The sequence below is a fragment of the Hipposideros armiger genome, unplaced genomic scaffold (assembly GCF_001890085.2).
Source record: "Hipposideros armiger isolate ML-2016 unplaced genomic scaffold, ASM189008v1 scaffold_126, whole genome shotgun sequence".
NCBI classification, from domain to species: domain Eukaryota; kingdom Metazoa; phylum Chordata; class Mammalia; order Chiroptera; family Hipposideridae; genus Hipposideros; species Hipposideros armiger.
This window is the reverse complement of record NW_017731476.1, coordinates 3,073,030-3,100,275: the sequence shown is the minus strand read 5'-3', so window position 1 is coordinate 3,100,275 and position 27,246 is coordinate 3,073,030. Positions and strand designations below refer to the sequence as shown.

General features: G+C 49.9%; 1 protein-coding gene across 16 annotated transcripts in view; it reads right to left on the bottom strand.

Moving 5' to 3' along the window:
• Positions 1-27,246, bottom strand: part of MAPK8IP3 (mitogen-activated protein kinase 8 interacting protein 3) — a 51,717-nt gene that overhangs the window by 23,827 nt on the left and 644 nt on the right. For 5 of the 16 annotated variants that reach the window (XM_019648584.1, XM_019648589.1, XM_019648586.1 and 2 more), the window contains exons 2-6: positions 11,965-12,085; positions 9,584-9,654; positions 9,187-9,278; positions 5,204-5,227; positions 2,382-2,526 (exon numbers count right to left, since the gene is read on the bottom strand). In XM_019648584.1, the coding sequence (XP_019504129.1) occupies positions 2,382-2,526; positions 5,204-5,227; positions 9,187-9,278; positions 9,584-9,654; positions 11,965-12,085 (453 nt within the window). Of the gene's footprint in view, positions 1-854; positions 943-2,381; positions 2,527-5,203; positions 5,228-9,186; positions 9,279-9,583; positions 9,655-11,964; positions 12,086-27,246 lie in introns of those variants that run through there. The other 11 variants (XM_019648587.1, XM_019648594.1, XM_019648597.1 and 8 more) reach the window with 8 other exon arrangements.

Sequence of the window (27,246 nt, the reverse complement as noted above, 5' to 3'; positions counted from 1 at the left end):
CTGAGATCTGGCTTTTCCCAACCCAGCTATTCACAGGCAGGCCCAGGGCTGGTCACTGCCTCTCCCTGGGACGGCCATTTCTGGCTTCGTCTAACAGGCTCCTAGGACTTCTCCACCAGGAATTTCACAGTTCCACATCTTCCTCTAGGCAGGGGCTCTTGACCTGGGAGGCTGTGTTCCCAGGGGACTCCTATGATGTCTGGAGACATTTGTGGCTGTCACAGCTGGTGGTGGTGGTGGTGGGGCGGGGGGTGGAGTGCTCCTGGCATGGAGTGGGTGGGGGCCAGGGGTGCCGCTCACCATCGCACAGTGCACAGGATGGCCCCCCAGCCTGGAATGCCCACGTCTCTCACTTCCCAGAAGAGACTCTGCCCAAACATTTCAGTGTGGATTAGGGTTCTACAGCTTAGGCCAAATTAAGAAGGAAAAATCCTTTCTTCTTCTTAGCACCACATACACTGAAGGCCTCTGTGATGGCTCCCCACACGTCAGAGGCACCTGGTGTCCCACGGGGAGAGGCCCTCTGCTGCTATCTGGTCCCATGCTAGCACTTGAGGAGATGGGTGCAGGAGGCTGGATGCACGGGAATCCCAGGAAGACCCGGGGAGGGGAGATGTGGGCATCACCCCTCACAAAACCGCATGTTTTCCAGACCACCTTCCTCAGCGGCCATGTTTCCCAGCCTGCCTGTGACTCTCAAACTTTTCTGTGGATTTTCTGTGGGCCTCCTTTACCCTTGTAATCACTGTGGGGAACTCTGAGACATAACTAGGCCTCCCCCAAGCTCCCCTAGCTCTCCGTTACCCTACGGGCCACCACTTACCCACGGGACACTCCCCCTGGCCACCACTTACCGAAAGGCAAACCTCTCAACCTCCTAAACATCAACGTGTAGAAGTGACCTCCAAATGCAAAGAACCCACACTCTTAGCGGTCTTTCCTCACCATGAGTAGCCACAACTGTTTGGTTAAAACACTGAAAATATAGTACATAAAAACAAAAACAAAAAAAACAAAACAACAAAAAAATTAAGAAATTAGAAAAACCTTAAAACCTAAGAGCATGAAATTAAAAGAACTTAAATGTAATTGTTTAAAAAAAATCAAAATCAAACAAAACACACTTAAGAACTAAAACATAAAACACTATGATTTACTAAGACGACGACTATGTCAGACAACATAGTAGGAGAGAGAAGAGACATCACAGAAAAAGGAGCTGGCTCAGACGAGGGCAGAAGGAGTGGCTGGAGGGAGAGAGCGAGACTCTGTGGCTCCTTTAAGAGCTTCCCGGGAAGCCCTGGTTTTACGTGTGAGAGCAAGTGTGAGTGGGAGGCCTCAATGGCCAAGCCTGGCCCCGACTGCAGGGAGAGCCGGGACCCCACAGGCCTCTGCCCTTCTGCCCAGCCCCCGCCCACTGGCAAAACAGCCGATAACTGGCCGGTGAGCACCTGAAACATGCTCACTCCCTGGAACCAAAGCAGAAGCGCGTGGGGTCACTGTCTGACAGAGCTGACAGCTTACAGCCACCTCATGCAAGCAAGCTGGATGCTCAGAGATGGAGGACAGTCAGCAAGGAGCTACATTACAGCATGAAGGAAGCTTCTGGACGTCTGGGCCCCATGTCCACAGCCCAACCCCACCCAGAGGCTGAGGTGCTTTGCCTCCTGTGGGTGTTTTCTGATGACCTCTGTGGGAAATCTACCAGCCCCAGGTTCGCCTCCTCCACCCCCAAGGGTGGCATTCTTACCTAGCAAGGGAGCCAGTATCCCATCCTGCCATGGCCTGCCTTCACCAGACAGGCTTAGCTCATGGACCAAAACTGGCTGCAAGTGACCAGGGGCCCTGAATGAGTGACGGGCCATGGAAAGTTCCTGCCCTTGGCTTTCTCAGGGCCCCCCACTCCAGGGTGCACCCTCTGGCTAGCTGTGCGTACCCAGGATATCGCCTTCTCAAACTCAGAGACCCAGACGCCTTTAGCATGGACAGGTAGGTGAGAACAGCTCAGAGAAGGGAAGCTGCCTCCTGGCCTCTGACTCTCCCAGTTGCTGTGCAAACCTCAGACGCCAGGAGCACAAAGCACTCTGGGCTGGCGTCTGGTCTGGCCACAAGGCTCACACTTTGAGGCATGTTTGGGACACACAGTCAGTAAGCTCAGCCCTAACAGATGGGCACAGAGGGGGGTCTAGCCTGGACTATAGGTGGCAATGTAAGGCCACGCCTCCCTGGGGTGGTCAGGTTTCTCCGCTGCTGTCACACCTGAGGGAGGGGTCCCATGAACCCAGGGGAAGCTGCAAAGGGTTGTATGCAAAGACGGGGCTTTCTGAATGGACATGGGGCAACAGGAGGAAGACCCCCACTCCACGGCACGGCTACAAAACCTGGTAGCTGGAGCTGAACTGCAGCTGGCCGAGGTCACTCAGGTGCCAGTGGTCCCCCGCAGGCATGAGTTTGCCCCCCATCTGTGCACGTACCATGCTGTCGGTCAGGGGGAAGACATTCAGAGAGGTGGGGCGCTCCTTCCTGCTGAAATGTGAGGGAGAGGACAGGAAGTGGATGGTTAGACGGTGGCTCATGAAAAGAAGACTGAACACTCTTTCTGCACATGTCTATTCCGCAGACAGAGCTGCTCTCCATAACATCCCTCCCCCAGCTTGGGGGGAGAGAGGTCAGCCGTGGAGAGGGCGTGAACTTATGGGCAGCCCATCACGCCCGGGGACCTCCCATCCCTTCCAATCCTTCATTAAAGGTTATTTGCAGGTTTAAGGGAATTTCTGCTTCACTGCGATCCTGTAAAACACTTCCCTGTCTGCTACGTTGTGATTTATCATTTTTAGTTACTTTGATTTTAAATAGACACCTGCTATGTATGCTTAGATACCCTGCAGCAGTGCCAGCGAAGGGCCCTTTGGCATCACCGCCAGATTGACCGATCCTTTGGAGTGTCAAGTGGTACAATGATTGTCTTCTTAGGGGGGGCCCAGACTCACGTCACAGAGCCAGGCAGTAAGAATTAACCCCTGTGGCCCCTGTTCTCTGTTCCTTGTCCCTGCCCACCCCCACCCCTGTTGCCTTCACTCTCATTCCTTTATTGCTTTTTCAAGAGACTTCACTGGAAAACTTTGAACAGAAGAGTACAGAGTAAGAGATCCTCACCCTTCATCTGGTGTCACCCCCTCTCCAGGTCCCTGGGCACCTTTCTCTGGCTGCCCGCATTCTCCCCATTGTCACAGAGCACGGACACCAGAGAGGGCTTCTTTCAAAGCTATGCTATAAATTTAGGGGTGTCTGGCAGCCTGGACTTCTAAGAGTGGAGCTCAAAGGTGCCTGCCGTGGGCTCGTCCCTGAGGAGACTCTCTGTGGGCCTTAGCACTGGTGACGGCAAAGACCCTCCTCCATTGGAGGCTCTAAGTCAGATACCAGGCGGTAAAGCCCAGGACAGCTCCTGCCTTACCCTGGGGAAGATACACTGCACCCCAGAGACTGTCATCCACAGAGCCCACGCTGCTCAGAGCTGTTCAGGCCAAGAATTAGAGTCCCTGGCACCACAGCTTCTCATGCTCGGAGCCCAATCCCCAGAGAAAGACGGTGGTGGGAGGGATAGCAGGGGGCTTCCTCAGGGGTTTCCAGGGTCCGGATACAGAGGCTGGACTGTTGTGGAGAGAGAAGATGGGGGGCTTCCTAGCAGTGCTTGGTGGATGCAGGTGGTGAAGAGGAGCAGAGCAGCCTCCATTGACCAGAACTGACTATGGCTGGGCAGGAGGAAACATGGAGTCTGTGAATCAGTCCTGCTTGTCCTCTCCATGGCTGGCTCCTCTATCCTGTTTGGGAAGGTGCTGCCTCCTGCAGAGCAGGGTCCCCTGGACCCAGTGGGACCTGGCTGTGCTGTCATGAGAGCTAGTCTGTGGCAGGGACAGGACCAGAGGAGCAGTGTGCTCCCAAGGGGCTGGGGCTACCAATGCCTGTGGGTCAGACAGGGGGCCATGTTCAGGGGCTAGGCCTCTCAGGAAGTTCCTCCCACAGCCCTAGTCACCTGGGACAGAGGATGCTTTCTCAGACATGTCACTTAGGAATTGAAGAAACTCAGGTCCTAAGAAAGACTTGGTCAAGTTGGGAGGTTCTGAGTCTGCAGATCCATCGAGACCTCAGTGGCCCACAGCTCCGCCCTCACTCGGGCTCTGACAGTCCACAGGCCCGAGGCATCCGGGAAGGCAGCCACCCGTTATGCTCAGCACGTCTCTGGGGGGAGGGGCAGTCCAGGACAGGCCTCGATTCCTGTCTGCTCCCTGGGAGGCTCCCAGCCCCTCCTCCACCCACTTTTCCTTCTTGGGGCTCACAATGCTGGTATAGGTAGCCCCTCTCCTGGCCAGCTCCAACCTTGGATGAAATGTACACAATGGGTCCCTCAGCCCCAGGTAAGTACGATCCTGGCTGTCACCAGATGCTATAGGGTGACGGCAGGGGCAGAGAGTGGGCATCCTGCCTCAAAGATGGGGGACGCTTGTCCATCACTCGCTTCCACAGCTCTGTGTGCAGGCACACAACACACCTGGAGACAGCCAGGTCGCTCTCCTTCAACAGAAATTGTCACCAGGAATTGTGTCTTGTAGTCTCTTTCCATGTCTCGGAATCGCAAATGGGCTCCATGAGCACTTGCTGGGTATCGCTGACTGAAGGCCCAGAGCCCTGTCTGCAGCTTGGCCATTGTGTCCTCTCATTACATCCCTGCAGCTCCCTCGGAACAATCAGTGCTCATCCAATTCAGAGGCTATAGCCCAAGGGGGTCAGACTCTCTGCAGAGGTCATGCCGCCTGTGGGGTCACGGTCATGCCACTGGGCTGTCTGACACCAGGGCACAGGGTCTCCATCCCATCTGCTACCCACCAGGGCAATGCCAGCCCTGGACTTTGGATATGCTGTCTGGTCTGTGGACGGGTGGACATTTCCTGAGTGGGGTCCTTGTACCTCTCCCTACTCTGGGACTGTCTCAGGGACTTCGGGCCAGCCTGCTGTCTCCTCAATGTCATGGCCCTATCAATGCCCCATCAAGAGGTTGTGGCTGTAACACTGCTGCAGGAAATGTGTTGAATCCATTCAGGACCTGCCTGCGCTTGTAATTAGGAACAACCCAAATCCTAACTCTCCCAACCCCACGGGCCCCTGAGCGCCCAGCAGGACAACACGGACATCAGGCAGGCTTTACCTTTTCCTCCACGACTGGCGAGGGCTGTGGAACAGCGACAGACACAGGGCCAGCACACAGTGGTGACAGCACAGAGGGCAAGACAAGAAGACAGCATTAGAGAGCATCAGGAGCTCTAGTTACACATGTGCTCACATGTGCAGTGACACTGTTGGGCACCCCACTCTGAGGTCCACAGACAAACAGACAGACAGATGCTGCAACATGCAGACGTCGACACACGACAGACACACGACACACAGACACATGACCCTCTTGGCTTGGACGCAAGGCCTCCAGGCAGGTCACACACACTCAGCACAGGGTTAGTGTCCTCCCCTGGTGGCTTGGCACATGCGCACATGCGGGATGCGGGAACAGAGTGGAGCACCAGCCACACACGCTCACGCTCATGGACCCAAGCACATGAACCGGGCACTTCAAGTGCACATGGAGTTTTACTAAAAAGACACACAATTCAGGAAACCAAGCCAGGAGTGAAGGAAAACACCTGTCTCGGGTCAGGGGTGCCCAGAGGCTCCCCAGCACTAAGGATGAGCCCTCATGGTGGGAGCCAGACAGTTTAAATGAAGAACCTAGGGGGACATACACATGTCCCCAAAGGGTCCCGAATAGTGGCAGGAGAGGCTACACTGCAGAGAAGAGTGGGCCAGGATGGCAGGCGGGGCCTTCCCCTTAACCCCAATGCAGCAGCTCAGGTCACAAAGGAATGTCCAGCCCCGTGAGCCCTACAAAGGCCAGTGCCCAGCACAGTGACAGAAGGCTCCTGCTTTCTCTATGTCCACCGCTGTTCCCTCTGGAAACGTGAGGCTGTGGCAGCCGCCCATGTCTATTCACCCAGAAACAGGTCCAGGGCCAGAGTTAGACATGCACAATGGCCCTCGGAATGTCCTGCTCCCAGTGAGTGTCTGGGCCATGGGGAAGCAGCTGCAGGGAAGGCAGGAGCCCGTACAACTGTGGGCTGGTGATGCAGCTAACCGCCTCTGGCCGGCTGGCAAAATGATGGGGGCGCCCCAACTCATGGCACCTCCCCGTGCTTCCTGGTCATGCTTCCCGAACAAGTGCTGCTCCAGCTACCACTCCCTAGGAGCACACTCCTTATCATGGCCAGGGACCTCAGGACTGTGGCTGCCAGGCCAGGTGCCTTCTTCCTGCAGCAGGTCTCTCTCTGACACGGTGGTGGCTCTGGCCCAGAAAGGGCTATAACCCAAGTGCTGAGGGCCTGGAGACAACTGCGGCCCAATGTGCACAGTTCGGCCTCAGGGATCCCCTTCTGGCAGGGTCAGTTGGTAGACAAGGTTCGCAGAAATCGGGACCAGAGGCCCAACTGCTCTTGGATAGCCAGCGGGTCTGTTTTACAAATGAAGGGGCTCCCAAAAGCTATGGCTCGGAGGGGCAAAAGCCCTTGCCGGGCACTACCCCCCACAGGTATTGCTCTCTACTCCAGGCACAAAAGCCCCACCCACCCAGAGGCCACAAATGGCAATGGCCAGGCAGCAGGGTCTGGACTTGCCAGCAGAGACAGAAGAGACCCACAGACCAGTCCCTTACGAAGCAGGTCGAGGGGCTTCTTATGATCTGCCTGTTCTGGTTCCCTGGGAAGGGGGAGCTGACACAGAGCCGCTGAGGGGCCTGAGATAAGACCCTGCGAGCTACCCCATGTGTCCCCAGGAGTCCTGAGCAGAAGGGCGGTGCCCGCCACAGGCCCGAGGATTCTCTGGGGAGAGGGGGTGCTAACTTCCCGCAGGTCTGCGTGCAATGGGGGCCAAACCCTAACTGAGCAGCAGGGGGACTAGAGAGGCCAGTGCTGCACTCAGTCTAGACTTCTCAGGGCCAAGGGGCCGCAGGACACATCTCGACAGCAGGTTTCCAGACCAGGTCCTGCCCCCACTGCACATGGAGATGTCCACAGAAAGCACAGCCTGTCCTGCAGTCATGGCGCCTCTTCCACGCAGAGGAGGAATCGGAGGCCAGACTTGGGCCCCCAGTGACAGCTGGACCCTCAGGACCCAGCTATGGAGCATGGGCAACTTGTTTTTGGCTGAGCCCACGCTATCCTGAGGTTCTGAGGACTCTATTTCTGGGGCCCAGGGTGCTGACCACTGTGACTTAGGACCCTGGATGCTCACGGCCTCCAAGTCCTGAGTTCAGAGGTCATAACTCCCTGGCTCACTGGAAAACTGCACCCCTTTCCCTGGGCTCTCTCCTGTGTGATCTCTCACTAGAGATGCCCTAGTTCAGACGGCCCTGCCCAACTTCCTCCAAAACAACATGAAAACCCTGATTCCAGGTTAATATTCCAGTGAAGTTTCTTGGAAGCTCCCTCAGCAATTCCTGAGTGCCAGGAGTGAGGATTTTATAGTGTGCTCAGGAGAAAATGTCTGAAGCCATGAAATGGTAGCTTGGAGATCGGTATTCCCCACCTTCAGATACCTCTGACCCAGAAATAATACCTGCAGAGTTTTGTAGCTTAACAAAGTCTTGCTTGATTCTCACAGGGCCGTAGGGTCAGCGAGGGAACAACGTCTATATCCTTTGCTAGAGCAGGCGCATTTCTGGTGAGAGCACCCACAGTGGTTTTAGACCTTGCTCCCCACGAAAAGCTCTGAGACTGTCTACAAATGTGCTGGGCATCCCCTCGATGACCACCCTTCCCAGGCCCTGCTAGGTCTGTGCATACGCACTTTGCATTTCTGTGTTCACATCAAAAGGCTCTGGTACAGTAACACAAAGCTTTGCCCCCAGTGAACCAGAGAACAACTGAGGGTGGCCCCAGAGGAAGGGCCTGAGTCCACTTGTTTGTAGACATAACTCACCAAGGAGGCAGGACAAAGAAAACTTTTGCAGCCAACAAGGTCTGTATGTGACCTGATGAGGGGCTGTAGGCGTTTGCCTGCAGGAACGAGGGGCCACAGCTAGAAATGGACCAACGGCTGAGCGCGATCTGTGGGGCCTGGGATTCCTACCTCGGGCCCATTCTCCAGCTTGATGGAGACTGAGAACACCAGTACTGACCTCCCCAGCCCAGGTCTGTTGGCAACTCTGGTCTCCTATCAGCCCACTCTTTCAAGCTAGCCACACTCTGGAGATCTTTGACAATCTGCTCCCTTGGGGACCATGGTCTGGTTTTATCTGATTAATGGGTGCAGAAGATGAAAGGGCCCAGCCTCTGCACGCTTCGCCCCTCTCCCTGAATAAACCATCACTGAGCTCCTGAGTTCAGACAAGCAGGGTCTCTGAAATTGGCCGGCATCACCCTGCCCCACAACAGGAATATGGCTCTGTTGGGAGGTCACAGAGGTGTCCCGGGCCTGTTTCCCACCCACATACAATTGGTTCTTGTGATTCGCGGTGGTTCTGATCTAAAGTCACCACAAACATCCAATTGGTGAACACTGACCCATTGCTCCCAGGGAAAGATGTACATGTATAGATACCTATCTCACGTGGATTAGAATCGTAATTCCTAACTCATCCTGGTAGATTCTTTTTGCTTTATTTTATGAAAGAGAAAAATGAGGTGCAGGCATGTTCAGTGACCTGAGGCCGCCCCACAAACAGGGGCCAGAGCTGGGCTTCAAGTCCCATTGGATGGCCCCAGAATCCACACGCCTGGTACGGCACTGCCCTGCCCTCCCACCTCCATCCCAGAGGGCATTGTGTGCGCTCGGTGACTCAAAACTGTCACCACGCACATCTGCAAGTGACTGAAAAGTGCCATACGTGTTGATTTTAAGGCTACACATAAATTTTAGTGAGTAGGCAAATTCACAAACACAGAATCTGCGAGTGTTAGAATTGACTGTATATGATTTTCCCTGGGCCTTCGTGACAGCACACAGGCCAGCAGAGGTCCCCCCATGTCCCCTCAACCCGGCTCTGGCACCCGGGGCAATCTCAGCACACATTCCAGCCACACACTCTGACCAGACACCCCTCTTCTTGAGTCAGGATGCGTCTCTGCAGGCCCCAGCCCTGCCTACCTCCGCCCGGGCAGGCTGCTCTCGGTCTGGCTGTTCCCCCCAACTTGCTGCATCTTGGACCTCTCGATGTGCTCCACGTAGGTCTGTATCATCTGTGGAGAAGGACACGTCTGCGTGAGTAACGTCTGCTGAGCGAGGCCTCTATGCCTCCCCCCTCAAACCCGTCACGTTCTCGACTTGCTGTGCTCGGACAGAGATAATGACAGAGCTCAGAGGAATGGAGTCCGACCAGCACGAGGCTGACGGCTCTCAGGGTTGCCAGTAGAATACCAAGAAAAAAACGCCAAGGAGGCAACCCAAGGTCAGCAACCGCCACATGTGTCCGGCTGCGACCGCTTTCTCGTGGCGTTGCTCCGAGTGGGCCCTGGAGGCCAAGGCCGGTCAAGGCCGCACCTACCTCCGTGTGTCGCTGGTGCAGGGCGTTGTACTCCTTCTTCATCTCTGACTCCCGCTCCTCTAACCGGGAAACTGGAAAACAAAACCGCTGTCTGTCAGCCTCATACCCTGCTTCTCACCGCGCTGCAGTGCTCTGGGCTGAACGGAACAGTGGGAGGCAGGTTCCAGGACAAGCCGATGCCTGGTGTAGGCCGTGGCAGCACCTCAAGGTCAGAGATCGTTACCAGCAGGAGAGAACCCCTGGGGATTCTGACTTGGTCTGAGGCAGTGTCCTGTGTGTGTGTTGTATTATTTGAGGACACTCAATCCTGCTACAAAGACACAGGACAGAGAAAACTCACAAAGTGTTACTATCCAAGCTTAAGTCAGCAGGCAGCTTCTGAGATGCAGGCAACTCACAGGATGTGTCAAGTGTAGATAAGAAGTGAGCGAGTGGCTTGGGGGAAGAGAGAATTCCTAGTGAATAACCTCAAGGATGTGTTAAAGAGCGGAAGGACACCGAGACATATGACGGGCAGACTGGTGTCCCTTATGTGTACCAAGGGCTGGAAAGACCAAATCATGATCATGCCACCTCCAGGCTGGCAGCTGTGTCATCCCTAAATTGGTGGCCGCTATGACACGCGGGGTGGCTCCCTCTGGCCCGCATAGGCTCCACTGCCTGACAGCTCCAAGGGCTTACTGTGGAGCTGCAGCGGCAGCCGGTGAGCCCATCTCTGTGTTCTGCCAGCGGAGCGACTGTGCCACTGGACTCGGACACCCTCTGTCTGTGGCCCTTTGTTCAAACTTCAACTCTGTCCTTGCAGCCCCACCAAGTGGGGACAACGGATTCGCAGAGCCAGGGATGGGACATGTGACAGTCATGGGCCAGGGACTCACGTGGCAGTCCTTCCAGGGCCCTCCCCTTTCTCAATGTGGGAACCTCCCCACCTGCCCCGCTTCCTGGTGCCTGTTGTAAACTGATTTAACGTGACACTATTCAGTATCTCATTTGGTCCAGATGCTCTTCTGTTACATGATCGCCGGTGTAGCTTTCTCAGCAGTGTCCTTGGAAGCACCACTGTCAAGGTCATTCCCCACCTAACAGCTGCTGGTCAGGGGACCAAACTCTGAGGAGCAACAGGGGTATGTGCACAAAGCAGAGGAACGGCTTAGTCTTCCCTGGAAGAGCTTAACATTTCTATAGACTCTGGCACATGACACACACAGAACCGGCTGCCAGGGGGAGACTCTCCATCCAGGTACGTCTGAGCCCTGCCTCTGCTCTGGCCTCGGGAGGGGCTGGCTGCCTGTCTGTGCACGAGTCCCTGGAGGGGACTGTGGGGTATGAGCCCCGGGACCTCTGTGCAGCTCACTCGTCCTCCTCTCTTCTCCATCCATCACTCCGGGCGCTAACTGCACAAACAACATCAGCTTATATGCTTTCCTTCTAAGGAGAGCTGCAAAGGTTTCACATATGAAAAGTGTCCTAAGCAAAGGGATAGTAAGGAGTCTGTGTGACTACAGAAAGCGTTTACCTGTGCATGTCTAACCTGGGCCTTTTGGTTTGCTTCCCATTTGAAAATATGACCATGCTTGCACGTGTACCAGCCAATGCCTGCTGGCTGCCCACAACTCGCCGACACACTAGAGGGCATCGGCCTTAGCAAAATGGCGGTCATGCCTTGGTTTGGGATGGGGATGGGCCCAACACATCCAACCATTTTTCTTCCCAATTTGATCCGAACTTTTCAGAGACATGAAAGCGCCTGCCATCCAAAGGAACTAGGGAAGGGAGCAAACTAGGCCTCCATCATCAAAACCTCGAACTACAGAAAATGGAAGTCACACAGATTATTTTAACTTTGATAGTGTAAACAAAAACTTCTGAAAACGAAGAGAATAGTTATCGTTAAAAAAAAAAACCCTTTCTTCGCCTTTCCTTGTAAGGAGCAGTGCGTTCTTATGGACGCCCTAGTCAGCTGTGCGCCCCTCCTTGGAACTGTCACTACAGGAGGCCGTGTCATTGGGCCCAACTTTCAGATCATGAAAGAGTCCTCTCTCTTCAGTCGTGTGCAGACAAGAGCCCCACATGGCAGGCAGCCAGGAGCTCTGTCCTAAAAGGCCACACGCAACCACAGATTTGCAAATTTGGGGTCAGACTGTAGTATATGGAAAGGTGCTGTGTTATCAAAGAGGCCTTAATTATTTCCACAAAGGATTTGAGGCTGATTACAGACATACATAGCAGTGTAGCTTCAGGGAATCGCAATGAAAATAAAATAAAGCTATTACTGTATTATTATTTCACTCTCTCAACATCCTGCCCAGTCCAGTTGGAGACGGGTCTGAGAACAACAAACAAGGTCAAATGCAATTCGACCGCTGAGGCTGGCTACCTACTTTGATCTGCATAGTTTTTGGCCTTCAGTTCCAGCTGGCGGGTCTGAAACTCGTAATGTTCCACCTGGATTTGTAGCTCTTTCTTCTCTTGTTCCAAGGCATCTTCAAACTCGATGAATTTCTGTACGTGGAAGGGAGAGAAAGAGCAGGCATCATGAATGTGGGATGGTCCGATGATAGCAGTTCCGCACAGAAGGGCCGCAGCTTCGAGGGCCAAGGTGGAAGGCAGGGGTCCCTGTTCCACAGCCTGCCCCCTCCATGTCACGTCGCCTATCACGCTCTTCAGGCAAACCTTGACACAGTCCATGTGTGACAGCAGGGGCAAGAGGAGTGAATGACTCCGTAACCTTGTAACCAGCTCTCCAGGAAGTCACACTGGGTCCCTGAATTTCCATTTTTGCATTTGGTCCCACAAATTATGTACCTGGTTCTTGTGCTCGGTTTCTGGGCAAAATTATTATCAAACCGAGGGAAAAGAAAGCTCTCTGCAAAAGAAGCTCTTAAAAGGTCTTAGGAGGAAACCTAGCTTGACCCTAAAGTGGCTTGTGAAGTGGGTTCCTGGTGGGAGGACAGATTGGCTCTGGCTGCTGCACAGATGCCACCAGCTATAAACTCCTCTCCAACGGGGAGCTCTTAACACCTCAATATTACTGAGCAGAACACGGGACTATTATTGAGAAATTTCATCTGTAGTAAGCGTAAGTATCAGCTGGGTTCTTAAGACATAAAGAGCTTCTCAGAAGACGGGACTATGAAACTGATCATGGATTTCAGGTTTTGGGATATCTGGAAGAGTTGATTAACTTGTGGGCATGGCTGTGTTTCCCATAATAACTGCACCCTGATCCCTGACCCTGACATGGGTCCCCAGAGACTTTCTTCCTACAGCAGCTATCCAAAGGTCTTTATGCTGAAAACCACAGGGGCTCCTGCCCAAAGAATGACTCACTCTGTGTAGTGACTGAGAGGGCGAAACCCCAGAGGGGCAGGCAGGGGAGACAGGGCTTCAGATAGAAAGTCTGTATTAATGACATCACATGCAACATAAGTAAAATGAAGAAAAAAAATAAACGACCCACAGCCAGAAAAACACACACAAATGGTGCTGCTGTACAAAAAGTAAAAATAAGTGGGTTTGAATAACTGTGGATATAACCAGCATATAAAGAATGAACACATGCTTTGAATTGACCGGTAAGGATAATTTTTTAATTGGACAATTTTACTTCCTATTACTTAAAAAAATTAAAAGAATGACATCAACAACATAGGCTTTTGTAGAAAAATCAGATGAAAGTGTTAAGTAAAACGGCAAATAGTTTTTAAAAACCATAATTCTACCATCCAGAGAGTCAGGTAAAATTGGTTGACGTTCTTCCAGGTGTGGTGTGGTGTGTGTGTGTGTGTGTGTAAGCACCAGTTCTCTTGTCCTCAGGAAGGGTTCCTGCTTTTGATGACAAACCCAGAGCTAGATGTGGGATGAGGATAAAACTCACCTTTGGCCAGTGAAGAGCCATTTGATGGGGAGCTGGGGCTAGAAGATGGAAAATTCTCCCTTTCTTAAAACCGATCCCTGTCCTACCTCTGAGCTACACCACTGAGGTTTTACACAAAGAAAACGGTTCTTTGGTGCTAGTGTCATTTCACTCAAATTTTTCTCCATCTACGGTATATTTCATCATATTACCTGCACTTGATATTTGCAAGTCACCTAAAAAGATTTTCAAACTAAAGACAATGTAAAAAAACACCAGATTCTTGGGGGTGACCAGTTAGCTTAGTTGGTTAGAGCATGGTGCTGATAATACCAAGGTTGCTGGTTCGATCCCCGCATGGACCACTGTGAGCTGCGCCCTCCCTAAAAGGGTCAACTATGCCATTGTAGCATGAAAGCAATGTGTAGCCAATGACCAGGGCTGTTCTCCAATAAAATTATAAACAAAAACAAAAACAAAAAAACCCAACCAGATTCTTAAGAAAGCCAGACAGACTTTCCTTTAATCTATCCTGATAGAGGATCATGAAAATCCAACATAGGTGACAGTGCCAGAAAGCCTTATCATCACCCATAAGCCTATAGATTCCTGATGAAGTCGGTCCCAAACCAGGTCACATTCAGAAATCCTCTAATGTTATGGTATTTTAAGGCCTTTCAGCATCAGGAAATAGGGAGACATTGCCCTAGAGAGAAAACAACTGCCAGCTGTGTATCTTGGTGTCTCAGGCCAAAGGCCAAAGGCACAGAAGGGTCCCACAGTGAGTGGACGGACATTTGTGGTTCCCAGTCACGTGGACTTCTGGGGCCAAAGGGACGGTCCAATGAGGTGGGAAACACTCAGTCCTTAGTAACTGACACCCTTTCATCCCCTAAGCACTGCCAGCTGACAAGACATGTCCGTGCTCATGGGGAACAACTCTCCAGATGAATAAAAAGCCCCAAGAAACCTATAAGCGACCACCAACAGACTCCAGAGGACCCCAGCCTCAGCCAGCCTCACCCTTCCTTCCCAGCTTCCTGAACAGGGCGAGGACCACTGCCATCCAGTGTGCCACTCTTTTCTTTTTCTCAGAGTCAGCATCTTACCAGACAGAGCCCATGAGGAGGGACCCTCAGGGCCTCTGAGTTTATGAAAATGTTACTAACACAATGTGGTGCTCTCCAGCTGCAAAGAAATCCTCCTTCTTTCCCTCTTGAAAAAAATGACTTCAATGTCATTAAGGTAATTCTAGTTAACAAAAATGCAAGCTAGCCATTTAACTGAAATGGACCATGCCATGTACTTTTTTTTTTTTTTTTAGATTTTTATTGGGGAATTGGGGGATGGGAACAGCACTGGGGAATTGTGGGAAGGGAACAGACAAGTTGCTGTCCTTTTGTTCTTCAGTCTAATTGTGGAGGACATTGCTTCACTGGCCCAAGTTGGCACCATCTTTGTGCTCTTCCTGGGCGAGGCAGATCAGTCGCCGGCTTCTGGACCACTGCTCATGGCGGCTGCTGTCCGCTCACGCTGGCTGCTGGCTACACACTGTAGCCTATGGCAACCCACTGCAGCAGGGGCTGCAGCCTACGCCGTCGCCACGGCAGCCCAGCTCCAGGTTGAGCTGTTGTTCAGCATCTTAGCTATAGAGGGCAGTGTCACTGGCCCTCATATGTGGGATCCGAACCAGCGCCCTCTGGCATCCCAAGCCAGCTTTTAACCAACGTGCCACTCGGCCGGCCCATGCCATGCACTCTTCATCAGACGTTATAAGGAATAGCTAATGTGGAGAACAGGGCTTGGCCAAGACTAAACAAACATTTAATCTTTGCTTTCTATGAGGAAATAAATGCTCACGGCTAGATTTGGGATGAAGTAAAAATTATCTTGACAAGTGAAGAGTAGTTGATGGGACCGGGAAAATGAAAGGGGCTTTAGAATTAGTAGTTAAATGAACACATGAGGAAGGGAGGCTGCAAATCGAAGCTCTCTTCCAACACAAGGGAAGGGAGCTGGGGCAGGTGGGGAGAGAGATCAGTCAGGAACTTTATTCACTGGGTTAAAGTCACAAAAAATCTATACATGTTTTCAAAGAAGTGGAACATGTTTTTATTTACAGGTCATTTCCTTTAGATTTAAAAGACTCAAGAATTTCCAGCGGTGGGGAACAGGGTAGAGACTAAGGTAAGTCTACAAAGAAGTCAGTCATCTGTGAGAACACTAAAAAAATTTCAAGTAGAATCTGATTATATAACAAACTACGAATGGAACTGAGAAGAATAAAAATTTAACTCTCAGCATTTGGGTTGGGTGAGTCCGCATGGTACTCACTGGGCTATAAAAAATACGTCTCCGATCTGAAATACTCAAGAGACTAGAGCAAAACAAAAACTTCCTACACGTGCTAATTATACGTACTACAGATTTGAGTTTATTTGGGATTATCATCTGTCTAACCACGTCTCATCAAAATGTCATGTAGCACATGACAACCCCCGGATGCTTAAGGCAACTTTTACGACAAATCTTTTGAGCACCCCCAAAAAAGCAATGACAGTAATTAGACAATTGAAAACGCACCAGCGTAGGGCCGGCCGAGTGGCTCAGTTGGTTAAGAGCTCGCTCAAGTGTTTGAGCTCTGAGCAACAGGGCCCCCGGTTTGATTCACCGCCCGAGCTGAGCTGCCGCTGAGCTGCCAACAGGTGGCAGGATGGCTCAGCTAAAAAAAAAAACAAACAAAAAAACGCACCAGCGTGGCTTCTCCTTAACATCTAGATACGAAATACTTATTCTTACTTCTAACGACCAGTACAGCACAAAGTACCTTTTTAGATTTGTTTTTAAGCTGAACTTCCTCCTCCCTCCCACTAAGAAAACACTCTGTTTTAAAACTAAATTCAATTTTGGTTTTCAGGATTTGTTTTTTGGTGAATTTCAAGATACACAGTGAAATAACCTGAGTGTGAACTCTTCCGAAATCTAGGAACCAGAGGAAGCTTTTCTCAGCATTCCCTGGAAAAAGGCCATTTTCCCATTTGATACATAAAAGCAAAGTTGAGAAGTAAACTGACTTGTTATATCAAATATAAAATTAAGACAAGAGGAATCAGTATTCCCCAATTCCCAGAAAGCAAGAGAGATTACTAGGTAAACACTCTTTCAGGATGTAATCATTCGAGTTTTGGTAACTTTCATAACCCAAGGCTATTTTAATAGTAAAGTAAATTAACACTTTAATTTAAATTTCTTTCTTCCCTCTTAGACATCCCTTAGGCCAGGGTCGCACATAGGAAACAACTCCACTCTGGCTGGTTTGTTAGAAATAAACCCAAATGGAATCAAAGGTCTTGCTCTTTTGCATTACCGATCATTTAATTCCTTCCTGGGGGTGAGGGGGTGAAGCGGATTTCCAGAAGAAAAATGCTCTTTTTTGGTCTTTCAGGTAGGCAGACTGGGAAACACTTGGGATGTGGGGAGCAGGCTTCTGTGCCTGGGGGAAACACCCTTTTCCTGATGGGTTCATTCCTGGTCCTGACAGTGAACTCCCAACATGATGAAGTATTTCCCGAGGGCTCACAGGGGCACTGAATTCCTAAAACCTCAAACCACAAGGTTCTTTTACAGCTTCCTTTCCTTTTTCCACACCTGTGTCACCACTTAGATCTAGAAGGCCGTGTGGGCAGGTAAGCAGAACAGGACACAAGTATGGGGGCCGTGGAGTTACAAGAGCTGCCTCTGAGGCCCGCTGGGTGATGCACAGGAGAGGGAGGAAAGGGCATTTATTTATTTATTTTTAATTAATTTATTTTTAAAGATTTTATTGGGGAATTGGGGGACGAGAACAGCATTGAGGAATCGAGGAAGGGGAACAGACAAGTTGCTGTCCTTTTGTCCTTCAGTCTAGTTGTGGAGGACATCGCTTCACTGGCCCATGTTGGTATTATCATTGCACTCTTCCCAGGTGAGGCAGATTGGTCGCCGGCCTCTGGACAGCCACTCATGGCGGCTCTTGGCAGCTCACACCGGCTGCTGGCTGCTAATGCAGGCTGCCAGCCACACATGGTAGCTTATGGCAGCCCACTGCAGCAGGGGCTGCAGCCTATGCCGTCGCCGGCGACTCAAGGCAGCCCAGCTCCAGATCGAGCTGTTGTTTATCATCTTAGCTGTAGAGGGCAGTGTCACTGGCCCTCATGTGGGATCCGAACTGGGGCCCTGCTGCACAGAGCTGGTGTCCCAAGCCAACTCTTAACCAACGTTCCACTCAGCCGGCCCAAAAGGGCGTTTATATATTCAAGTATTAGGCACATGTCTCAGAGATCAGGCCACTGTGCAGGAACCCAAGAATCAGGCTGGGTTCATAAAAAAAAAAAAAAAAGCAAAGGTTCCTCACATTTATGTTAAAGGAACTGCTGGTTCAGCATCTGCCTAAAAAGAATCCCAACAAATGGCAGTGGTTTAATTCACACTGATTTTTAAGAACTGTTGAGACAGAAAAAATATATATGTGTGAGTATGTAAAATATATATATTTATTTATATATTATATATTAAACATTAACATATACTCTATATACAGAGGGTGCCAAAAAATGTATACACATCTTAAGAAAGGAAAACTATTAAAATTGTAATAATACATACCGATAACAAAAGATGGATACAAGTCACATTTGACTTCTGCAATTATAAGAGGTGCTCAAAGTGGTTCCCATCAGCATCCAGACACATCTGATTGCGGCGAACTACTGCTTGAGCAACACTGACCAAAGTGTCCAGTTGTATACATTTTTTTGGTACCCCTGGTATATATATTATATGTTTATTTATATATTATGTATTAAACATTAACATATACTTTATACAGTCAAAATATTATATAATATATATGGTATGTTTGGTACCTGGGGGGGAAAGGAAAAGGAAGATAAAACTCTAAATGTCCAATCCTAGGAAAAATGGCCCTGGGAGAAATTATTCTCAAGTAAACTGTATTCCCTGAAACACTCCTGGTAGTTTACGTCAGATCTTAAACTTCCTAATCCTCCCAGCTTCTATCTTGCTCTTGTGCAACTGAACAGGGGACATGCTAAGGATGCTTGTAGCTCGCTGTTCCTCAGACAAAGGCTCTTGTCCAGAACCGAATACTGTAACCCCCAGTCACAAGAGAGCACCCAGGGGCTTTTGCCCTGATATGGGTAGTTGTTTCCTAGGAAGAGGGAAGTGGGAAAAAGACCATTGTGGGGAAGGTCAGGGAACAGGAATCCAAGATGACGCAGGGTAGAAGGAAGGGCACCGAGGGAGCATGGAAAACACAAGACGTGGGGAGGTGCACCCAGGAAACTTGAATGGAATCTGATGCTGTTGATAACCAGAATCTAAGCTTCCTAACTCATTTCACAAACCCTACCGCATGGAGGTACACTCATTCCCCAAGAACAAGGCCAGGTCCCACTTAACTGGGCGTTTCCCACATCTCTTGCCCATAAGAGGGGCTCAAAAAACATAACTGAGGGCCGGCCGAGTGGCGCATTGGTTAAGAGTTGCCTTGGGACGCCAGCTCTGAGCAGCAGGGCCCTGGTTCGGATCCCACATTAGGGCCAGTGACGCTTGCCCTCTACAGCTAAGATGGTGAACAACAGCTCGACCTGGAGCTGGGCTGCGGTGAGTCTCCGGTGACAGCGAAGGCTGCAGCCCCTGCTGCAGTGGGCTGCCATGAGCTACCGTGAGTGGCTGGCAGCCGGAATGAGCGGCCAGCAGCTGGCGTGAGCCACAGTGAGCGGCTGTGCAATGGCTGGCGAGTGACTGCCTCACCTGGGAAGAGCGCAATGATAATACCAACGTGGGCCAGTGAAGCGACGTCCTCCACAACTAGACTGAAGAACAAAAGGACAGCAACTTGTCTGTTCCCCTTCCTCGATTCCCCAATGCTGTTCTCGTCCCCCAATTCCCCAATAAAATCTTTAAAAAAACCCCAAAAACATAACTGATTAAAGACTCTGCATGCTCTAAGTGTCTTGGTGAATATTTCATTTCCTTGGGATGAGACGTGGTCACCCTGGTGATAGGGATGCTTTCTTAGGATGTGCTAGGCCTGCTGGGCCACCACCTGATTCTAGCCTCTCCAGACAGAGTTACAGCGGGAGTGCCGCAGGGTGCGGAGCTGGTAAATGCTACAAGTTACGGAGCAGTGAGGCTGCCACTCCATCAAGGGGACACCGCTCAGCACTAAAAGACTGAATGTAAGGATGGCATTCACAGCAACCTGGATGAATCTTCAAATCATTATGACAAAAGAAGCCAGATTAAAAAAAAAAAGTATGCACCACAAGATTCCGTTCCTATAAATTCTAGAAAATGCAAATTAATCTACAGTGACAAAAAGTAGATCAGTGGTTATGTGGGGATTGGGGAAGCAGGGAGAGATTACCCATGGGCGTGAGGAAACTTTGGGGATGATGACAACCATCATTATCTTGATTATGGGGATGGTTTCTGGGGTGCTGAAGTGTCAAAATTCACCAAATTGCACACTTCAAATATGAAAGTCAGACAATTAAGTTCGCGAAATTTCCACCGTGCGCTTACATGGTAGAAAGTTTGCGAACTTAATTTTCCAACCTTTTCGTATGTACAGTTTAGTGCACTGACATCAATAAAGTCATTACCAAGGAAGAAAGGAAGAAGAGAGAGAGAGAGAGAGAGAGAGAGAGAGACAGAAAAGAAGCCCTGTGTCATAAGCACCAGATGACTTATTTCTAGGTGCTGGGGTTTCCCACCAGACCTCTTCTCAGCCTTCCAAGAATTTCACTCCTCTCTGCTGTTTCCAAAATAGCTGTAGTTCATCTCACAATATTTCCTTCTGTCTTGTCTCCTGTATCAAAACCCATTGCTTTGGGACCTCCCCTTTCTGGAACATATTCACTGAGACAACAAAACCCCCACCTTTTAGCATCTTTTCTTACGTGAAGCTGAGTAACAGCAATGTTTACTGCCTTCCCTTACAGAGAAGTGACAGAGCCAGAACGTCTACGGCTGCGATGCCCAGGACAGCAGCCCTAGCCACATGTGGCTATTTACACTTACATCAGTTAAAATAAAAGAAAAATAAAAACTTGCTTCCTCAGTTGCATAAGACACATTTGAAGTGTCAATCGCCCGGTATGGCCATGGGCTATTGAGGCGGACGGCACACAATGGATCTTCCCATCACAGAGTTGTGTTGGATAGACTGCTGCTCTATACTCAAACCCAGAAGAGTCCTTGACCTTCAGGAATGACACAGACAGCTCAGCGTGATGTGTACAGAGGCAGAGGAAAACTGCTTTCCCCCTCATCCATACATGCCCAGCTAGCATCTCTTTGGGGTGTTCGGCCAGAGAGAAAAGATCCAGAAGGGCACTGCCCCCTGGTAAAGCAGGGAGCAGGTGTGCAGATGCTGGGGTACAAGGACAGGGCTGGGGCCGCGTGGGATGTCTGAGGTGGGCCGCCTGCAGTGATGGGGACCAGTCGCTCTCATCATGCGGCATCTAAACGTGCTCCGTGCAGTTGCTGTGCTAGATGAGCACAGGAACTGGCCAGTGGTCCAGGCCGTGGAGACGGCATGCAGGGGGGCTGGAAGGAACTGGAAGAGCAGTGGGGCAGGGCACAGAGGAGGCGGGACATGGCCAGGACCCAGAGGGGTTCAAGCAGAAGGGGGCCCCTCCTGGAAGAGTCCCTTTCTCCGTCTACTCAAAGTAGTCCCTGTCCCTACCTTTCACTCTACATCCCATGCCCCCATTTTATCACTATTTGGATATATGGCAGTGTCCCCCCCACACCTCCCACCTGAGTGTCTGTCCCAGGACAGCAGGGACCTAAATCCCCACAGCCCGCAGCCAAGCCTGGTACTCAGAATATTTTGTTGAATGAGTCAATGGATGAGGGAGGGAAAGAGGGAGGTGTGATCCGCTTCCATACAAGTTCACTCTGCCTGGAGAAGGGATGGGAGTGGGGAGAGAGTGGCTGGGGAGACCCGTGTGATAGTGGTGACTGGAACCTGGATGGTGGCAATGAAGATACAAAAAGAAGGCATATTGAGAGTCCTCAAAAAATTAAAAACAGCATTACCATATGACCCAGCAATTCCTCTCCTGGGTATCTACCCAAAAAAATCTGAAAACATCTATCCGTAAAGATATAGGTACTCCGATGTTCACTGCAGCTTTATTTATGGTGGCTAAGACATGGAAACAACCAAAGTGTCCTTCGATAGATGATTGGATAAAGAAGTTGTGGTAAATATACACAATGGAATACTATCCTGCCATAAGATGAAATAGTGCCATTTGTGACAACATGAATGGATCTTGAGATTATAAAGCTAAGCGAAATAAGTCAGAAAAAGTCAAGAACCATATGATTTCACTGATATGTGGTATATAAAACTGAAAACAACAAAAGAACAAGAAATACAAATGAAGAAATAAAACTCATAGACACAGACAATAGTTTAGTGGTTACCAGAGGGTAAGGGGGTAAGGGGGTGGTGGATGAGGGTAAAAAGGATCAAATATATGGTGATGGAAGGAGAACTGACTCTGAGTGGTGAACACACAATGTGATATATAGATGATGTATTACAGAATTGCACACCTGAAATCTATGTAACTTTGCTAACAACTGTCACTCCAATAAACTTTAGTTAAAAAAAATGGCATATTAAAACAAAAATTGAGCCAAAAGAATGGCCAGGGCTTAGTGAGTCTGGACATGGGAGTTAATGAGGGCAACCCCAGAGCCCCGACTTTTAACAGAGCACAGGAAACAACCCCCTGGAAAATCACCCCGAGACAGCGCTCCTGGTTTTGTCTGCTGAAGTTATCTTTTCACACACTGATGGTTCATCCTCCCACCCTCCTAATAAATGGGAATTTGCGAAAAGGAACCCTATCTCACACTTGTGTGTCCCCATCCACCTAGCACATAGTAAGCATTTAAGAGACTCTGGGATGCGCTCAACATCACCTCTGGGGGCTTCCTGCCAAGACGCATGTCCCGAATCTGGGTGTGAGGTCACGTGAAAGCCACACTGAGGGACATCCTGCAAAATAACTGGCCTGTGATGTCACGATTGTCAAGGTCGTGAAAAGCAGGAAGTGAGGAATGGATCCAGAATAGAAGAGACAACAGGAACACACAAGACTCCTAAGGTCTCAGCAGAGCGAGAGGGAGGGCTGGGGGAAGACTAATGTGGGAAAGCATTCCCGCTGGTGAATCCAGGTGGGAAGTGGGGTTTTTGCAACTTTTCTATAAATTGTAGGAAAAACAGAAAGTTTTTCCTACAATTTATAGACAAATACCTAAAAATAAAAAGATTTTAAAACCAAATATTAAATTTAATTTAGATGAACTGACTTGTACCAATCTCTGACCCCGCTGTCCATCTGCCACCACAGGCCCCAGAGGAGTCCTGACAGGCCCTAGCCACAGGGCTGCAGGCTAGAGGCCTCCAGACCAAAGCAGGCATCTTGCTCGCATCTTAACTCTAGCTGGGAAGCGCCTCTCTACTCTTATATGCCTATTTTTTCCATTGTGAGGGGGAGACTTTGTTGTATTTTTGATGATTCTGGTACAGCTACCATGGACCAACATTTGGAGGCAACCAGGAAAGAAGGCAGCTCGACCACCAAATCTCAATGGCTTTATAGAAAACAAAGTTTTTCAAAACTGCTCTTACTATTACAACGTAGCAGAAGACATCACATACCTTGTCCAAGTAGGGGTGAATTTACTAGAAAAGTTCTGATGCAATGTATTAATTTGCCTATGAAAAAAAAGGCAAAATGATCATCTTTACAGAGCAAGATGATGGGTTTTTACCCCATCCAGCTTAATCATATCCAAATTCTCTTCTATGAGATGGATTACTGTTATGTAACTAGAAAACACCAGTTTGGGGTCAAACTTTCCTCCAGTTATGTGCTTTCCTTACACAGCACCAAATGCCACAGTTTCAGCAAATAACGACATATATGTCTCTTCAATAACTCATCCACTGGAGTTGCTTGTGGTGAGAGTTGGGGGGAAGGGGTTGCTAGTTTCTTCAGGGCAAAAAAGATTTTAAGGCAAATGATGGCTACTGAACTCACACCATGTCTCTCAAACATTATTTTTCCTCCTCTAAGCTAAGTGCTTGCTCGCTGCAAGGAAGAGAGCTCTTTGCAGCCCAGGCAAACAGAGCACATGGAGCTCTCTGCTCACCGCCCCCTCAGGTGACCCTGGGCAACTCTACCGAGGGGCATCTATTCGCTCTCCAGCCAGTTCAGTCAATGGTCCATTTCCAACCTTCTTTTCTAATGGGAAAGAACTTGGTGGATTTTAAAAGCTTTCAGCACTGTGAAGGCCTCTGTAGAAATTATAGAAGCCAGCTATAGGTCCAATTACCTCTGCAAGCTTGAGCAGGACTCACCGGTCTCGATTACAAGGACACAACCTGCACAATCAGAGACTGAGATGCCCAGTGCTTGCCCACTAAAGCTGCCCCACGAATCCATCAAAGCCAGTGTAGGGGCAACCGGATACCTCAGTTGGTTGTTAGAGTGTGTGCTCTTAACAAGGTTGCCAGTTCGACTCTCGCATGGGATGGTGGGCTGCACCCCCCTCCACCCCCGAACTAGATTGAAAGTGGCAACTGGACTTGGAGCTGAGCTTGCACCCTCCACAACTAGAGTAAAGGACGACAACTTGACTTGGAGCTGATGGGTTCTGAAAACACAATGTTCCCCTTCCCCGATCTCCCAATAAAATCTTAAAAAAAAAATAAAAAAGAGCCAGTGTATTTCTGAACAAGGCACAGGACTTGAAGTGGCAATCCATTGATGTTATTCACCCCACCTCCCCCGCCCTCACCCCCTAAGTCCTTTCAGACTTAGTCATTGCCTAACTCTGGAGACAAATAGGTTGTGACACTCTGAGACCTCAGTGCTCACCTGCACCTGGAGTGCTGCTACAAATAGGTAATGTGATGCTGCCAGAGCCTACTCCAGTTCTTGGAACAAGCTGTGCACTCCCAAAACATGTCTTCAGACAAACAAACCAAGACCATGCCAGGAACCTCATGTCGGGTTTCTTTCTGAAGTGCTGCCCAGTGCTTGCCCACTAAAGCTGCCCCATGAATCCATCAAGGTGCTCCTCCCTGACTCCCAGAAATTCTCCAGAAAAACCACAGCCAGCAGTGGGACCTGGCACCTGAGATGAAAGTGACTTGCCCCGTCTGGCAACCCACTCACTTTATAGAGGTGGCCACTGCGGCCAGAAAGGGGATGACGGCCAGAGCTGGGCATGTGGCTCCCAAGGGCAGGCCTGGTGGCACTGAAGCCTGCACCTGGGGACTCCAGGGTTTGGGCCCTTTCTCTGGACCCCACTATCCCTAGCTACCATCGCTCCCATGGAATGAGCCATCCCGGAACACAGGAGTCACCCCAGGACCAGAACATACTTGCAATCTCTCGCTGCGGTTATTACGGTCAAGAAGTAGAGGACAAGGTAGTTTGCGCTGCTCAAGCCTTTAAAAAAAAAAAATCTGCAGGTTCTGTCTGCTCGGAAGGCTGCAGGCAGCTCAGGTTACCCAGCTCTGACTAAGCCTTCTTGAGCAGAGTGGTTGGGACGCAGGAGCTACTCTGCAACACGAACATGCCTACAGCCTGTGACGTGCCTGCCAGCTCTCGTGTTATCAGATACCTATGTGATCTCAATTCCTGCCTAGAAAAAGAGGCCAATCCACAGTGCACAGTGGTCCTTTCCACAAAACTAAAGATGCATGTCAGCTGGGTTTCGTGAATGAGCTAGCATGCCAAAATGGTTAGAGGGTTTGGCCCTTTTCTTTAATTGTAACATCACTTGAGATCTTTCCAAGGGTGGGCATCTAATCACACCTAATCAAAGCCTTGTTGCTGGCTAGCCAAGCTCTCTGCTCAAGAAGCTCTCTTCTCCTAATAGCTGGGGCAATGGTGGATTTCGGCCTCAAAGGCAGTGTCCTCCAAACCACGTGCATCCCTCCCACCCCGGCCCCCAGCTCTTAGTCCAGGGGAGTGTAGGGGGGAGGCCAGGAGTATACTCGCTTGTGGCTGCACTTGAACTGCACAGAGCAGAGACCTAAGCCATGCAAAGCTAATTCTTAACCTAGAAGGTTATGATTCTTAGCCTTAGGTTGTCCATCTTGGTTTCCCCCTTCTAGTTCCTTCTCATCCACTATGTTTGACCACATAGGTACCGATGAAAGAAAACAAACCTACTTGAAACCTCTGGCATCAAACGGCTGCCGAAAGTGGTCAGAGAAGTGGAGGGCACTGCCTAGAAGTAGGGAGGCAGCCATCGCCCCATGGGTGGGCGAGAGGAGCCCCAGCACTCCAGTCCTCTGGGGGTGCAGCTCTCTGACCTCCTACAGCAGCATGACATGGAAGGAAGAGCCGAGGTCAGAAGTCAGGGTAGAGTGAGTCCTGACCTGGCTTTTCTAATGCATGTGACCTTGGTCCAGGCCGCCCACCACATTCATGGAGCCAGTTCCTTCTCCAGTAAATGTCTAGGACCACTATGAACTCGAAAATCCTATGAGTTCTTGAATCCCCTTGAAGAAGTTTAATTCAGTTTTGGTGGAGCTTGGCACCCCAATCAATAGACAACAGCTTCTTGATAGACACACAAAACCCAAAAGCAAAAGTAATCACTCTAAGTAGGAATAATACAAGACCTTGTTAAATTTTATAAACATGCTTTAAACCGGACTAGGACATAAACCACTCTGGTTCAAGAAAAAGGCACAATACTGAAACAAACTTGTATTTCAATGCTGAAGTCAAGAATGCATTCAGCCACATTAATTGAAAAGGAATTTAGCTCATTTAATAAGAAACTTCCTATTCATAAATCAAAGAGCATCACCTAATGCCTGAAATAACAGAATGTGAGAGCTTAGAGACCATCTAGAGCAAGTGACTCATTTGACTGATGGAAAATCAAAGTGCAGAGCGGGCAGGAGACATGCACAAGGTCACAGAGGCAAAGCAGGGATGGGAGCCCATGTTCCCCGAATCCACTTGGATCTGGCACGTATTTAGTCAGTGCTAAATATCTGAGGATGAATGAAGTTAAGTGGTATTCCCTACAATGCACAGTTCTTCTAACTGGTTCACAAATAAGTGATTTCCAGGTTAGAGAGATACCCTAGAACACACATACTTCAAAATTTTACTTTCAGCTGCTTAGAAGCCAGACTGGAATGTCTCACCTTTTCCACATAAAGCTAACAATCTTCCCAACTGAGGGAGCCACAGGGCAAAGAAATCACCTCTGGAAACCTGGAGTCTTTCACCTGGTGCCTGAGGAGCAGCCTAACTGTGGCTTTCCTTATGTGTTTACATCAATTATCAAGTTGACCCATGTCACACACCTTCAAAACATTGGAGTACAAACAAGGAAAAGGTCTTCTGACCACAGACCTCTTCTCGCTGCAGAACCCTGAGATCAGAAATCCCTTTTCGGGTTGGGTTTAGAATTGCAGTAACCAGGGATAGTAATTGGGGGTCTAGGAAACTGGTTTGCGAAACACACACAAAAAGCAAAAAGAACTGACGCTTGGAATGAGAGGTGGATGTGGAGGGGAGACGGAGGCCTGGCCCGAGGCTAGGGAATTTTAGGATGCAAGCTCCCTGGGTGATGCCAGGTGGTTCCGGGCTGTGGCGAGGAGGAAAAAGGAGCCAGGGTTTGTATCCTGGGCCGGTCTAGGGGCTCCGGGGCTTTGGGGGCCGTGAAGGGAGGGGCGGGCAGG